Source organism: Podarcis muralis, chromosome 2, assembly GCF_964188315.1.
Source record: "Podarcis muralis chromosome 2, rPodMur119.hap1.1, whole genome shotgun sequence".
Lineage (NCBI taxonomy): Eukaryota > Metazoa > Chordata > Lepidosauria > Squamata > Lacertidae > Podarcis > Podarcis muralis.
In genome coordinates this window covers 72,648,845-72,664,010 of record NC_135656.1, presented here as the reverse complement: position 1 = coordinate 72,664,010, position 15,166 = coordinate 72,648,845, and the positions used below count along the sequence as shown (strand labels likewise).

The following is a 15,166-nucleotide window of genomic DNA, read 5'->3' as shown; positions in this document are numbered from 1 at the left end:
AATCTGTTTTAGTGCCAAATCTGATTTTTAAAAAACCTGCAATATGATTTTATGCTGCTTGTAATATTTTAATATTCACTCATTTTCACCTTGGGGTTGGATGGTGGGATATCAATATCCAAAACAAATAAACTAGCACCATAGGGGCAGCAGTAGCCATCAAAATAAGAGCTGCTACCAGAGAAGATGACATCAATGCTAAATTTGTTCAGATTAGCAATGAGCATACTAAAGATAGCAGACTGGGAGGCTGCTTCAGGTGAGACAGTGGAGCTACCAATATCAGTATCAAGAAGAACATGGAAGATGGTAGATGGAAGTTGAGTTGGGATGTACAGATGGCATGTGGTCTTGATGCTACTCCATAAGAAAGTGATAAGCTGAGTAATTACAGGATTCCTACAGTCATAGCATGTTTCCAGTCAACAAGCCAATCTGGGGCTCAACGTGTCTTACACTTTTTATGTGACTGATCCAATGGTGCATCACAATAACAGACCCTTATGTCCTCTGAGCATTCAGAACTGGAATGCTTTCAACCCAGTGCCTCTGAAACGGAGGCTTGAAAGGGACTTACGGTAGATTATTACTGAAATGGGTATAGCTGGAGTAGGGATCTTGCAAAAATACACAGCATTGTAACCAACAAAAACAGCATACAGTTTAAAAGACTATAAATTGTTAAATTATCCATCAATTTACGACATACATAGGTTTCTCATACTTCTCATACTTTTAAAGTCTTTTGGAGTTGTCAATATCAGTATGCAAGTTATTTCCTCAATTTAATAGCATCCATCACAATCACTACAAATGGACTCTGTAACAGTTACCTTTGAACCTTATCCGATATGCTAAATTTAGTTAAAATCCCCTAACACCATGGATTTTCAGCTCAAAGGATTCTCATTCACTAATGCTATGTTAATCCTTCATACTAACTGCCCCCAAGCTACCTGTATGTCATGTCAAAGCAAATGAATAAATGTTCAGCAGCAACAAATACAGACTGCCATAAAGTCAACAGGACCTCCTTTCTTGGAGATTTTCAAGGAAAAGCAAGAGTAGCATCTGCAGAAGATGTCTTATAGCAGACTACTGAACTAGCTACCTTCTTTGACCCTATCTATATTTTCCTACTGGCTCACTTGGCACAGTCTTGAAGACAAAATTCTGTTACATAAAAATTTGATTATATTAATTTTATTTACTCAAGGACTAGTTGCTTAATATGTATGATGGCACTCCATATTCAAAATAAATGATTTTCTTCTCAATCCTTCCAACCAATCTAATTTAAAATCCTTCTGCAACTGTTTTCAGCTCAAATTTTACAGTAAAACCTTTTCTCCAGAGAGTTCCCTGCTGTATTTTCAGAAAATGAATACAAAAGTACTCTACATTCTACAGTACGAGGCCATTTTTTCCAGCTTAAAATATCCTATATTTAGAATACATTCTTACTGAACAAAACATTAAAAGCCACTATGCAAAGCAAGAGAGACAAACATGGGTTCACACTTTACTCTCCCCCCCCAGAAAGATTACTTAGCATTTTTTATTAAGGTATTTGTGACATTCAGTTACTTGACTAGCAATTATATCCATTTCAAAAGAAGCAGAGAATGTAACAAACAAGTGCAAGATTTAAAAAATAATCACTTCTTATGCACCAATTTTACAATTCAATTAGTGATGGGCAAGTGCATCTACTCTCAGCTCAGAAGTTGCTCTAAAGAAAAAAAAAGTATTTTCCAAGAGTACAGACAGCAACCATTTTGCATGGAAGTTCTGTTCCTGGCCCCCACACACGTTGGCAGAGCATGCATAAACCTGCCTCGCCCTGTCATACCCTGTTACACCCTCCTGCAGGTCCAAAAGGACCGATGTGCACCAGCAGTGATGCATCAATTGGACACACACAAAATGGTTGCCACCTGTACTGTACATGCCCAAAAGGCTTGAACATGTGCACTGATTTCTGTTCAACACTTTGAAGATTGGCCTGTGGAGGGAATGGGAATCCTGTGGCCTTCCAGATGTTGTTGGGGGTTCAAACTATCAGCCTCAGTCAGTATAGCCAATGTTCAGGGGTGATGAGAGTTCTCATCCCATAACACCTGGAGGGACACAGGTTCCCCATTTCTGGCCTATGGTGCCCCATAGGCTTCCATCATGTCCCTCATGTTATCACCATCAGTAGAACCACGTATATGTCCTCTTCCTTATACCAGTTTCCAAAGGCTCTTCTCTTTTACCATTTGCCCTGCCAACCTATTTGTTTTAACTCTTGTTCCCCCCTAAATTTTTTCTCTGCCATTTTCCAATCTCTTTTTACTTTTTAGCTTGCGGTTTTATAGTAAACATTTCTTATTTTATTTGTTGTAAGCTGCCCGGAGATTTTAATGCAAAAAGCTGTGTTTAAAACAGTGTTTATGTTTTAAATAATCACTGAAATGCATAATTAAATCAAATGCAACCAAGAAAAACTACTTCCACATAATGAGGATAATCTCAAAATCCCAATGAAGTGCATAGGTTTGAAATCCTTAGCTATATATAATTAAAATTCTTTAAATTTTGGTACATTTTAAGCACGCTAAAGTTCTAGATTCCATTTATTTGCCCCAGTCCAGGCTTACATTTTTACACAAACACACAGAGAGAAGAAACTCTAACGCAAACAGCAGCAGTACATGGACTGTCACCTCCAATGGTTGTAGCTACACACACAGTTTCCCATCAGAGAATTGGTGATGTCAGCTTTGACAGGGCTGATCTATTTGGTCAGGGGGGGAGACTGAATTTAGACCTCTCCCCTGCACACAGCTAATCACTGCTTAGTTACACAATTTGCTACGGCACAGCATAATCTTTCTGGATTGTGGTCAAGTTGGTTTGTTGTTCTTTTAATCAAAGTACCCACTTCTCTCAGTCATGCCTCCAAAGAGAGATGCTATAAATTATTCACCTAGGCCTGTTTTATAATATTTTTATAACAAACTCTAACGGCTCTGGCAGAAGACTGTTACAATAGTAGGAGTTTAGCTATGCTACAATGGAAAACAAAATCACTTGGTATAATTTTGTCAATTTATTTCTCAGAAGCCTTGTTCTTTTAGCTGAGGGGAAGACTACATCTAGACCAGCACCCTTGTCACATTTCATTTCATTTCAGTTTTGTGCCTTGCTGTCAGGGTTCTTCTTTTTGTATTCCCCCCCTTCACTTTCTTATCCCAGAATATCAGAGTTTGGGTTTTAATAAACAAACAAGTAATAGTGAGTTGATGTACTTGTAGCCACACATACCCTCCAAAACAAAGCTAGGTGTTGTGAAGGAAGAACATGATGAGATAGGGGGCTTCAGAATCATAAAACAGCTAAGTTCGCATTTTGCTTGAAAATAAATTAGCACAATAAATTAACAAAGTCCCTAGAGATAATGGCCATGTTAGCCCATATTACCAAACAGTTTAGTGCTTTGTGCAAGAACTGGAACAGGTCCAAGTTCTTCCCTCCTCCCCCACATGGCCAGGAAAAGCACTTTACCTGCATTACATATCTCTTTCCCTGGATCTCAACCTTCAAGTTGTCCACAAACTATGGCTAGTTTAGTAAGGCACCTTCATAACTCATGGTCTGAATTTGGTTTGCTTTGAAACGGACGAGAGCAGGATAGTTCCACAACCAGGACACCAGACTGTGACTGTGGAAGTAATGCTACCCCCCAAAGGGATGGTCTGAGGTCATCTTCCTCCCACTGAGAGAGTACTGAGGAGGTTTCAGCACAAAGGCTCCCAATACCCACTGAAGACATTCCTTGCTCCTGTCCTTCAAGCCCAAGTTGGCCTTGTTGAGCTCTAGTAAGAGGCAGGTAGCTGGATCCACCATAAGTCTCTGCCTGCTATATGCTGCTGCAAGCTCTGTAATAAAGTTCCTAGTGGAAGAGTAAAGCCAGAATTTCTGAACAAGTCAGGCCCTGTGGACTAAGCGCATCAAACTTGCAGCGATAATGTTTAAACATTTCATGATATGGGTACATCCTCACTTCTACGTACCACTGTCTTTAAATAATTGAGCTTTGATTCCTACACTGTTTGCCTATAAGTGAATATTGTCAGCATCAAAATAATGTTACCAGTGATTATGGTAAAGTCCCAACAGAATTTGATAACAAATATAAAACGAATATTCATAGAGGGGGGAAAGGGTTGTGTATGTCCACAATATAATATAAAACTATGTAACATCACTTCAAATAAATGCATGTAAAATGTTTGGCTAGAAATTGTTTTTAAAAACTATGAACACAGTGTCAATAAAAATTGTTTTATAGTCATCACATCACATTCATAACCCAAAAATAAAATTTAAAATTTCTTGGTTATGGGTGCAAGTTGATACTGTTTTATTGGTCTTAAATATAATCATGGTTATGTACATACTTTATAGATCTGCTGGAAAACTGTGGCATGTGTTTACGCTGAAAAAGTTTGTGTCACTACTGTTATTTAAACAAATTATTACTAAAAGCAGTTCACTTCACAGTGGCAAGAAGCAATGCAATTAAGGTTGGCCCTCTGCCCATGCATGCCTGTGTTTTGAGAACTAACTGTGTTGGTGAAATATTTTCCAATGATCATGACTTATTTGCAAACAGATGCTGCTTTGCTTCATTGACTTTGCACTGTAGACTGTTTTTCTCATACAGAGGTACCACACACTTTCCCACTAGCATCATAGTAGTGTCAGGGATACACACTGAGGCTTTTGACACTGTCAGAAATGCACCTGACACATGTTCTATGTCCCCACCACACCTAATGAATGCATGAAACATAGTTAATGCATTTATTTTTCTTGGGTTCGAAGTGGTTGCAATTTCATGTGCTGCAATTTACCTGTGATGTTTGCCAACATCAAAGGATACTTGATGTCAAACTCTGGAATGTGCTGCAAGTTGGAACACAATAATGTCAACTACATGTTGTCCCGACCATGGTGTTTTGTTGCCTGCTATTTGCTACATCTGATCAATTCAACATCAAATATGTTGTCAGCTTCATCATGAGAGCATGGCTGGAATGACTTTTGTCCTGTCTGCCAGGGGAGAATAGTACTTAGATGCTAAAGGTGCTGTATACCTGTTTGCCTTCTTTTTTTAGCTGATGCAACATATTTCACCAGAAGATGGAACAGATCAGCTTTATTTTCATTGTTCCATTTTGTGGTGACCTCCTACCCTCTCGGGTTCACGGTGGGTGGGTGGGTGGGTAGAGAGTGTGTGTGGAGGGGGGAAATGATAGGTCTTAGCACATCTTGTGTTTTTCACACAAATGAGAAAAAGTTTGCTCTGAGAAACAGTGGCAATACAGATAAGAGAAGAATGTGTGTATGGCCAAAGCAAGTTTTGGGATAATTCCCTTCATATCCAGTTTCTCTGTTTCTTGTGATCACCAACCATTACACAAAACTATTTTAAAATTTGGCAAGCATATCGTGCATGATAATTCGAAAACCCAGGAATTCAGTAGATTATTATTAATAACAAAAATAGTAATTTATATGCCACTTAATGACAAAATAGTCTTCTAAGCTGTTTACAAAGTATTAAAAAAAGTTACACAAACCACTAGCATCAATAAGCACACTGCCCTTTGCTGAGCGTACAATATATAATTATTTGCAATGGAAACACCAAAAATGAAACAGACTTTACCTTCATGCATCAATTTACATGTTTAGGATGAGGATAATTTTTTTTTGAAATTTCACAATTCTTACTTGCATCATCTTTTCCTCCTTAAGGGGCATTAAAATCCGTATTTGGCTGCCAGCAAGTACATTCCAAGCATTTTAAAGTTTTGTTCCATAAGAACCCTAAATGCTTTAAAACAAAATAGTACTGATACTTACTCATTACCCCAGTCCAAGCGTACAGTGAGGTGTCTCTTGACTTCTCGTACTTGGTCCTGGGTCAAATGACCAGATAGTAGCTGTCTGCGAAGATCAATCAGTTCATTCATCACATGCCGCAGTTTGTAAAAGAGATCTATCTTATGTTTCTGTAAAGGTTTTATTTGGGAGAGGGAGTGGGGGGAGAAAGAAAGAAAAATAAACACTTTAGTTGGGTGATTTAAAACCATTATATATACAGTAAATGTAAAACTTTTGAATGCATATGTATTGCAGGAAAAACAATTAAGTCCAAAGGAGCAGATGTATATGCCTGTCATGGGAGGTGGGGGTAGTATTGTGGAACTATAAACACTAACAGATTTATTGCAACATAAGCTTTTGTGTATTAGTACACTTTTTCAAATGCATGAAGTGTTAACGAAAGTCAGCAGATGCATAAGGAAAGAAACAATATTGCTATGTGCACCCCACTCTCTGAGTCGCGGTATACTCCAGCAGTGCCAGTGCTTATCCAGGGTTTGGTTTCCTTTGAAGGAAGGTCAATGGAGACTGTGGCATCTTTAGAATATATGGTTCCATTTATAGATATATACAACTAGAGCATAGGATGCAGGGGTCACAGGATTAACACTCCAACATCTTGCTTCCCCATTAGGTTTCCAGGGAAGCCCCAAGCTCACAGCTTTGGGTTCAGCACAGAGCATACATGTCGCTCTCTTTCCAGACTCCAGCATCAACCAATCTCCCTCTCTCTAAATTCTCTATGAATTCCCCTGGCCTATTGTTCTCCTTCCTAGGATGACACATCATCCATCCAGGTGAGAGGAGTGGGGAAATGCTTACCCCTATTCCAGGAGAGCACCATCACTTAGTTGTTGCTATGGCAACATAGCTCACTCTTTGAGAAGCTGATGAGAGCACTTGGCCAGTCAGCTAAGACCATTAACTTACAAAGAGACTGACTGGTTCAGCAGCAGCTTCTACTAGACTTTAAACCTCACTGGATACAGAGAGAAATGCAAGCCTTGAACGGACTTACAAATGTCAGTCACAGATTCCAGCTACACCCCCCCCCCAAAAAAAACACCCACCCTCTAACAATATATATTGCACATACACACAGAGAGACAGATCTAGGGATTATTGCAGGGAGGGAGAGAGATGGGGTCAAATGGCAATGAAATGCAACAAGTACAACAATTCTATATAAACATAAGCAAAGTGAGTGATCATTCTCTACAGCTATAGTTGGTGATAAAACAATCATTCCACCTTTGCTAAATAACACCTGTAGTAAGACAGGAAGCGGTTGTCTTTATAATAATAATAATAATAATAATAATATCTTTATTGTCATTGCCCCCTCTCGGGCCTAAACAGAATCAAACCTTGATTAATTATAATTCTGGAGTCCCCCTTTGCTGAAGAATGACAATTTTCAGGTCCGCAGTCCTGGGGGATTTATATGTTCTCCCTTTGTTTTCTGAATGTTGCCATTTCTAACGTTAGATTGTTTATTATTTTGTGTAGCAACTGGCCTGCTTTTCCTATGTAGAACACAGAAGGGCATTGTTGGCAGGTGACAGCATATATCATAATGGAAGATGAGCAAGCAAATGAGCTCCTGATGCAGTGGCTGGTGCCAAATGTTCTCAGAGCAGCCCTGCTTGTGTAGACATGGGGAAGGATTTGGCATCTGAGTTTACTGCAACCTCGGGTCCCTGCTATTGTGCTTTAGTAAAAGTGGTTATTCCAGGTTAGGGGTCTATCTGTAAGCAAAGGCAGATCTACTACACAAGATCAGGGACCAGGATGGGCTGTAGAGCACTGATGTTATGTAAGGTGTGGTTTTGTTTTTTTGCAGGACACTGGAGGTCAGGGGTAAACAGATTTAGGCATATTGGATCAACTTTGTTCTTTACTATAACATCAGGATCCACTACTGAGAGACATACACTTAAAATTAAAACAGGGTGCATATTCTGGGTGTAGAATTTTTATTCAGCATCAGAAATGACCTGTGACTGCATTCCTTTCATACAAATTCTACTCCTTTGCTCAGTTCACCTAATTTAGGTGAAAAAAGCAATTTTGTTGCTACTGTTGCTAAACAATTGGGAGTCAGTTTACTGCAGATCTCTCAGAAAGATCTACCAGTAGATCCCTATCCACCCCCTGCTAATTCTTGCTGTAGGTGACAAATACAAACCCAGAATATAAAGTGACTATTAATGACCTACAAGTCCCTGTAACAGCCAGTCTTTACAAAATAATGCACTGCATTTTTAATTTGTTCCTTGGCTTGTTTTGTGGTTGCCATATAAGGTAGATGAAACACTTTCCACAGTGTGAAAGAGAGGGAAAGTTAATGCTGCCATGCAAAATGTCACTCATCTGGTAGCAAGGGCCGTGTAACACTCACTTCTAGGCAAATAACAGATCCCTCATCCTTTATTAATTTCTACGTTGCCACAAGCAATGAGTTTTGACATCTTTTAATATCACTGCAGGGGCTGACCTCTGTAAAAGGAGTCTAACTGGTATATTTCAACAGAAATTTATTAAGCTCCTTAAACAATTTTATTTTGCCACATCAAATAAAAACAAAACCTATCAATGTGAGGGAACACTATGACAGTTGGTTTTTCCCATTTGTTGTGGAGGAAACAAATTATTCAGTCATTGCTTTAGAGGAAAGCATGGAAATTGCCACGGGCTAAGTACATGATTTATATGTGTGTGTGTGTGTGCTAAAGCCCTTCAACAGTTTTGGTGCAATTCAACATGGAACAGACATGTGACGTAATCCTGCACCCTCTCCACTCCTTTACCTGGCTAATTATCTTTACAGTGATCTAAAAGCAGCAGGCCTCCTTGCTTCTCCCCAGGCCCAGAAGAGAGCACAAGAAGCCTGGAATTTCAGGAGAAAAGCTCTGTTTTGATAATCAGTAGTCATTTCTTCTAAACTTCAGTATTACATTTGTTCTATGTATGAGCCAGGGATAGTCCGTTATGGTGCCCTCTGTTATGTTGCTGGACTTCCATCATCTCTGCCCATTGGTCATGCTGGCTGAGAAAACAGCTTAAAGACTTGAACTGCAGAATTCACATGCCATTTTCCTAATGTCAGTGTTATTTATACATAATGGTGAAACCCCATCTTTTTGAGGAATTTAAAACAACATATATGTGACTCCTAGGATAATCTCATACCCAGTTACTGATGTGGCCTAGATCGACCTAGATTCAGAGATGGAGCTATTACAGGAACCTTCTGTGGTCCATGAAAATAGCCTTAAGGTGTATGATATAGATTACCCTCCCAACCTTAAGGTGTATGATATAGATTCCCCTCCTTCTTTTTCTCCCTAATTTTAGCCAGTAAACAAGGAAGTAGGAATGCAGCAAAAAGCACTCATTTTTCCCCATTTTCTAAAAACAAGTAAACCAGTAATAAATGAAAGCAAAACACAGCAACAAAAATGAAAAGTGTACTCCATCACACATGGTGTAAAATGTAACAATAAAAGGTTCAAAAAAAAAGAAACATGACAAAATGTTTTAAAGAAGAAATATTTAAAGTAACATTCCAGCTACAAGGCTTTCCTACAGCTATGATGAAAAAATGAGCTAGTAGTTACACAAGCTTGTTCGATTTTTAGAAAAGTCTTCCTATTACTAACATGTATTTTATTTTGCATGTGTTTCATGAAATAGGTAAAGAAAAAACCTAGTTAAATAGTTATAGGATAAAAGAACATAAAAACTGCAATCTTAAATGAGAAGTTTTTATCATTCAAATCTGGCTTTGTGCAAATCTGTAACTAAAAATATCATCAAATATTAAGGCATCAAATAATTAGCAAGCCAAGAAGAGTGGTTCTCCGGTGGAGATATTCACTTTGCCAACCAGCCTACGAATACAGTCCAAGGCCCCAGCTCTTATTATTTATTAAATTTGTGTCCCTTCCTACACAAAACTCTCAAAGCAAATAATAGCAACAATGAACACAAAACAAATACAATAATACAAATAAATCAGTTAAAAAAAACAATACACTAAAAGTTCACCCACACAAAATACTATCATGAGGCCCAGTGTGAAATGCATACAGCCCTTGACTCGGCAGCTGGTCAGTAAGTTTTATTTATACCTATTTCAATTCACTTACCACATATAACTGTTTCCAGAGGACAGCCCATTCCTGGAGTGTTGCTGTAACTTCAGTGATAACAGAATCTTCAAGTGGAACAACTGTTTCATACTGCCTGTGAATTTAACCAAAGCTCCCATGAAACTATTGTAAAGATTATAAGACACTTTGAAAAATTATTACTTCCACCTTCTCCTAGTTTCAAAGGAGTACTCACAGTTATTCATATTGCACTAAATTGGATCCAGACTAAAAAATTAGTTGCATTCAGTTATTACTGAAATCAGTGGGACTTAGTTCATCATTAACTTGTCCCATGGATTTCAATGGATCCAAGTTCACCTAATGCAGGGCGCAATCCAAGTCTGCTTGGTACCAGTGTCCCCGTGCCCAGCTGTGCTGGCCTCTGCTGGCCTCTCACTGCAAACTGCTGCTGGTGTCACCTTGCCAGCACAGATTTCAACATTCTGCCTGCTGAATGGGTGGGCAGAAATGCTGTCAGAGGGATTCCTGCTGGTGGCAGTCAGCAGGAAGACCTGAAATGGGGTATTCCTGAAGCAGGAAGGATGTAAGCAGGTCCAGGAGTCCTTGGACCCTGAGCCGGTCCCACTGCCATCATGCAATAGCATCAGGCCAGAGCTAGGCTTGATCAATTCACCTGCTGCCCGCCACCCACTCCACCTTCTGCCTCAGCCAGTGTTTTATTTTTATCTGCTGCTTAGTGGGTGGGAGTATCATGTGGTTTATTGTTAGTGTGCTGGCAAAATTTTCTATCACTGTTTATGCGGGAACAGGTTTTTGTTTTGATTTTTAAATATATATTGTATGGTATGTTAATGTTTTATATGAATTTTTCTTCCTATTCTTTTTTATGGAATAATTTATTTATGTTTACGACTTTCAGTGTAAGTTACTTGAAGATCTTTTAAAGTGGCAATAATAATAATAATAATAATAATAATAATAATTTATTATGTGTACCCCACCCATCTGGCTGGGTTTCCCCAGACACTCTGGGCGGCTTCCACAGAGACCAAAAATACACTAAAATGTCACACATTAAAAACTTCCCTGAACAAGTTTAATAATAAGCAAATAAATTTAATTAATTTTAACTGCAGAGCATATTTAATAATTGCAGTGAAACCTGCTCATTTATCAGGATTGTATCTAATTGTGGGTTGTTGGTTTTTTTAACCATAAAGGTCTCACCATTTATTGATAATCAGGAAGCATACTCACCCTCTGTTGCTGACAACTGCCTTTTTCAAGTGAATATAATTAATAGGAAAGATCCCCTACAAGAGAAAAAAAAATCTACTTAACTGAAAAAGTTAAGGAAGTGCAATTTAACAGAACCTACTCAAGTTACAATTTGCTACAGAAAATATGGAATCATTAACAACTTTCAAAAATAATATTGCTTTTGAATCAAACATGAAACTTATAATAATTCCTGGAAAGTTGCAAAACACAATTGCACATGTTTACTCTGCCAAAAATGGTCATGTTCAGTATGCAGACCTCTTTAATAGTGTGCCGGTGGAAGCACAAGCCTTAGTTATTAACAAACATATACTGTAAACATAAATGCCCTGTCCAGCAAGGGGGTCATTCCGTATTAAGTGATTCAATTTTTAATTATCTTTTTACCTCATGTTGTTCAATTTTCTTAAAATTTTGTATGCTTGTTGAATGACCAAAAGTTAAAATCTAAAAATTACTTTGAAATTTCAAAAAATTGACAATTTTGGCCTTGCCGGACTACACAAAAATAGTAAAAGTTCAGTCCAGAATTGAGATATTTCAAATCTAAAATTACCAATCTCTTCAGAACTTCATGGGCTTTAATATGAGAAGGCACAAGATGGACTTACTTTAAATTATAAAGTTATAAAATTTAAAATTTCCAAAAGTGATTTTTAAAATATGATAAAAATTTGCCAAAAATGTATTATTTCATATTTTAAGAGTTTCCTGAAAAATTTCATATTGGGATCTCAATAAGATCACATTTAAAAAACATATTTTGTACATACATGTGTGCCTTATTGGATTCTATTTAGGATAAACGGGTCTTCTAGGAATAAAATATAACAGATTGCAGGTAAAGGTAAAAGGTAAAGGACCCCTGGACAGTTAGGTCCAGTTGAACTTGACTATGGGGTACGGCGCCCATCTCCGCTTTCAGGCCGAGGGAGCCGGCATTTGTCTACAGACAGCTGTTCCGAATCATGAGGCCAGCATGACTAAACCGCTTCTGGCGCATAGAACACCATGATGAGTGTCAGAGAGCATGGAAACGCCACAGTGGTACCTATTTATCTACTCGTGCTGGTATGCTTTCGAACTGTTAAGTTGGCAGGAGCTGGGACAAAGCAAAGGGAGCTCACCCCATCACTCAGATTTTAATTGCTGACCTTATGATCGGCAAGTCCAAGACGCTCAGTGATTTAGACCACAGCACCACCCAAGGCTTCAAACCATAATAACAATTACTTCAGGCATTTCTTTAAAAAGTTATTCAATTAAAAGGTATATGCAAAGCTGCAATACATATCTGGCCAAGTAGCTGCCCTACATATTTCCGCAAGGACAGTTCTTTTTCAGAAAGCTGAGCCATGATTCTCCCTGGAATCCCCCGACTTGAACACGGCTTTATACGCTTCACTAATGCACTCCCACAACTATCTAGCTATGGATGAGTTAGAGGCCTTTGATCCTAAAGAAACGCATAATGCTTTGGACTTCCTAGTGGCTACTGTTTTATCCATGTAAAAATGAAACCCCCTTCAGAGATTTACTTCATGCCATACTTTCTCCTAAGTAGGTACTGAGATGGAGCAAACTAGAGTATGACTTCCTAAGATTGAAATATTTCTGGCATGAAAAATGTAGCATCACCTTATCTTTTTTTTAAAAAAACCCCACAGAGGTCAGGAAGTGACCCCAACTCGGACACCCTCCTGCCAGACCACAAAGAAAATAGTCTTTGGTGTAAGTTCTGATGGGGAGACTGTAGCCATGGGTTCAATGGGAGGCCCCAGTGGGGCACTTATGACCCAGTTCCATTTCCAGTTGGGGGAAAGTAGGCTGGTGGATAAAGCAGTGCAACTCCTTTAAAAAACCTATATATGTGAAGGTGGTAAAAAACAGAATCATCCTCACTGGAGCCCAAAACAGGGTGTGCAGTAGCTGTCTGCCTCTTCAAGGCACTTGTACTGAAGTCCTCATTAACACAGTCCTGTAAAAACTCTAAGAAAAAATGTCCTCTAGCTTCATAATCCACCTCTATCATTGCTATCCATGTGCCTCCACAGACTTGGTTCATCAACTTCCTTTATGAAGCAAGCAAGATTTCCAACATCCTCTTGAGATATCTGCACTGCCTTAGTTACAGCCTCTCAACCTCCAGCTAACTAGATGTTCTGCAGATCTAGATGTAAGACTTGGATACTGGGCTAGCAGATCCTTACTGGCTGTAACCTCCAATGCTTTTTTCACAGGCATCTCCAGCAGCTCTGGGAACCACATCCTCCTTTGACACTGCTATCAGGATGGTGTCTGTTCCTTGATGCTTGATCTATTTGAGCACATCTACAATAGCTTGTTGAATAGCTTTTTAAAAAGACATAATATATATATATTAAGCATTTTGCCTCCAGTGCATTTTTGTCTTTGGAAACACTGGAATCTTGACATGAACCTCTGGACCCACTTGCCTGAATGGCTCACAAATAGATCTGTCATTGGTTTCTTGAAATGTTTGTCTTAAAAGGTCAGTGGGTACAGAGTCTGCTCAAAGTCCCAAATGGTCAAGCATCTCAGCTCTTCTTCTTCACCTCAAATCCATGACATAAGCAGGAAAGCATGGTCTGAATGTCATTTAGACTTTGGCTCCTGGACCTGGAATGCATCTGGATGTTGTCCAAAGACTCCTTTCATCTTCAAAATGAACCGTCTTGCTGACCAGCACTTTGGTGAAAACCCTGGCAACTGCACTTAAGGACTTATCAAAGGACTCCAGAAAAGAACAACAAAGGGTTGCCTGATCCCTGAGGAAAACTACATCGACAGTAATCAGGCTTCTCCTCCTTGGTATCAGCCTGTGGTTAGCTGTAAGGTCTTGACTTTCTTGCAGATAAGTCTGGTGAAAAAGTTCTTGCTTTTGTTTCAGTTGTTCCCCTTTCTCTTCTGAGAGCTCTCCCTTCTCCATGTGGGAAGTCTCACAGGTGATGGACCTAACCAAGGAGGCAGACTAGGGAGGAACCAAGACCCCTAGAATGCCCCACTCCCAAACCAGAGGAAGGAGGAATAACCTGAATACAGGTTCCCATTTTAGCCTACTCATCAGAAATCCAAGGAAGCAGCTCCTTAGGAGACTTCCAAGTGTTCTTGTGTCTACAACAGCTGGAACTGGAATAAGAGCTATCTACAGTATCTGAGGCCAAAGCTGAGCTGAGGAACCTGTACTTCCACTGGAGACCAGCCCCTGGAGCAGTTGAGTGCCTTTCCTCCCATTTATTACTTCCTGCAGGGGCAGATTTGGGTAATCTTTGGTAATATGATGCCCTGAGTGAGGACAAAATTTGGTGCCCCCAAATGGATCTTCTCAATTATGGATCTTCTCAGTTTTGCATTCCTTGGCCACCCACAATGCCCTAAATCTGACGTTGCTTCCTGCAGGGAGAAATTGAAGCTCTACTGCAACATGATGCCCAATACTCTCCTGGTGTCTCCTGCCCTGATGGGTATGGAATCTTCCTTTTGACAACTAGCTTGAGGGTACCCATGTGAGACCTCTTCCTCCAATATTCTCTCCTCCCTCAACATCCTACCTGGATTTTGACTGCCCTGACCGCTTGCTCAGAACAAAGAATAAAGCAAAGGACAGCTAAAGCACCCTTCCGCTATTTGCCTGGGCAGAAGGAAAAAGCAAATGGCACCAAGAAAACCTTGGGTGTTGGTATGATGCAGTATCTGCTCCACATGGCCTGCAGGTGCACATTCTACCTCACTCCTCTTAGCCCAGCCCTGTGGAGAAGGTAGGAAGAGCTGGACTGGTGCAGGAAAGATGAACACTGTAGCGCACA

General features: G+C 39.5%; 1 protein-coding gene across 7 annotated transcripts in view; it reads right to left on the bottom strand.

Annotated features, from left to right (window-relative positions):
• The window catches only part of DOCK3 (dedicator of cytokinesis 3), a 142,008-nt gene that overhangs the window by 104,405 nt on the left and 22,437 nt on the right, over positions 1-15,166 (bottom strand). For 6 of the 7 annotated variants that reach the window (XM_077924751.1, XM_077924748.1, XM_077924746.1 and 3 more), the window contains exons 1-2: positions 10,092-10,183; positions 5,917-6,065 (exon numbers count right to left, since the gene is read on the bottom strand). In XM_077924751.1, coding sequence (XP_077780877.1) covers positions 5,917-6,026 — 110 coding nt within the window. In that variant the 5' untranslated portion in view covers positions 6,027-6,065; positions 10,092-10,183. Of the gene's footprint in view, positions 1-5,916; positions 6,066-10,091; positions 10,189-11,315; positions 11,372-15,166 lie in introns of those variants that run through there. The other variant, XM_028718699.2, reaches the window with a different exon arrangement.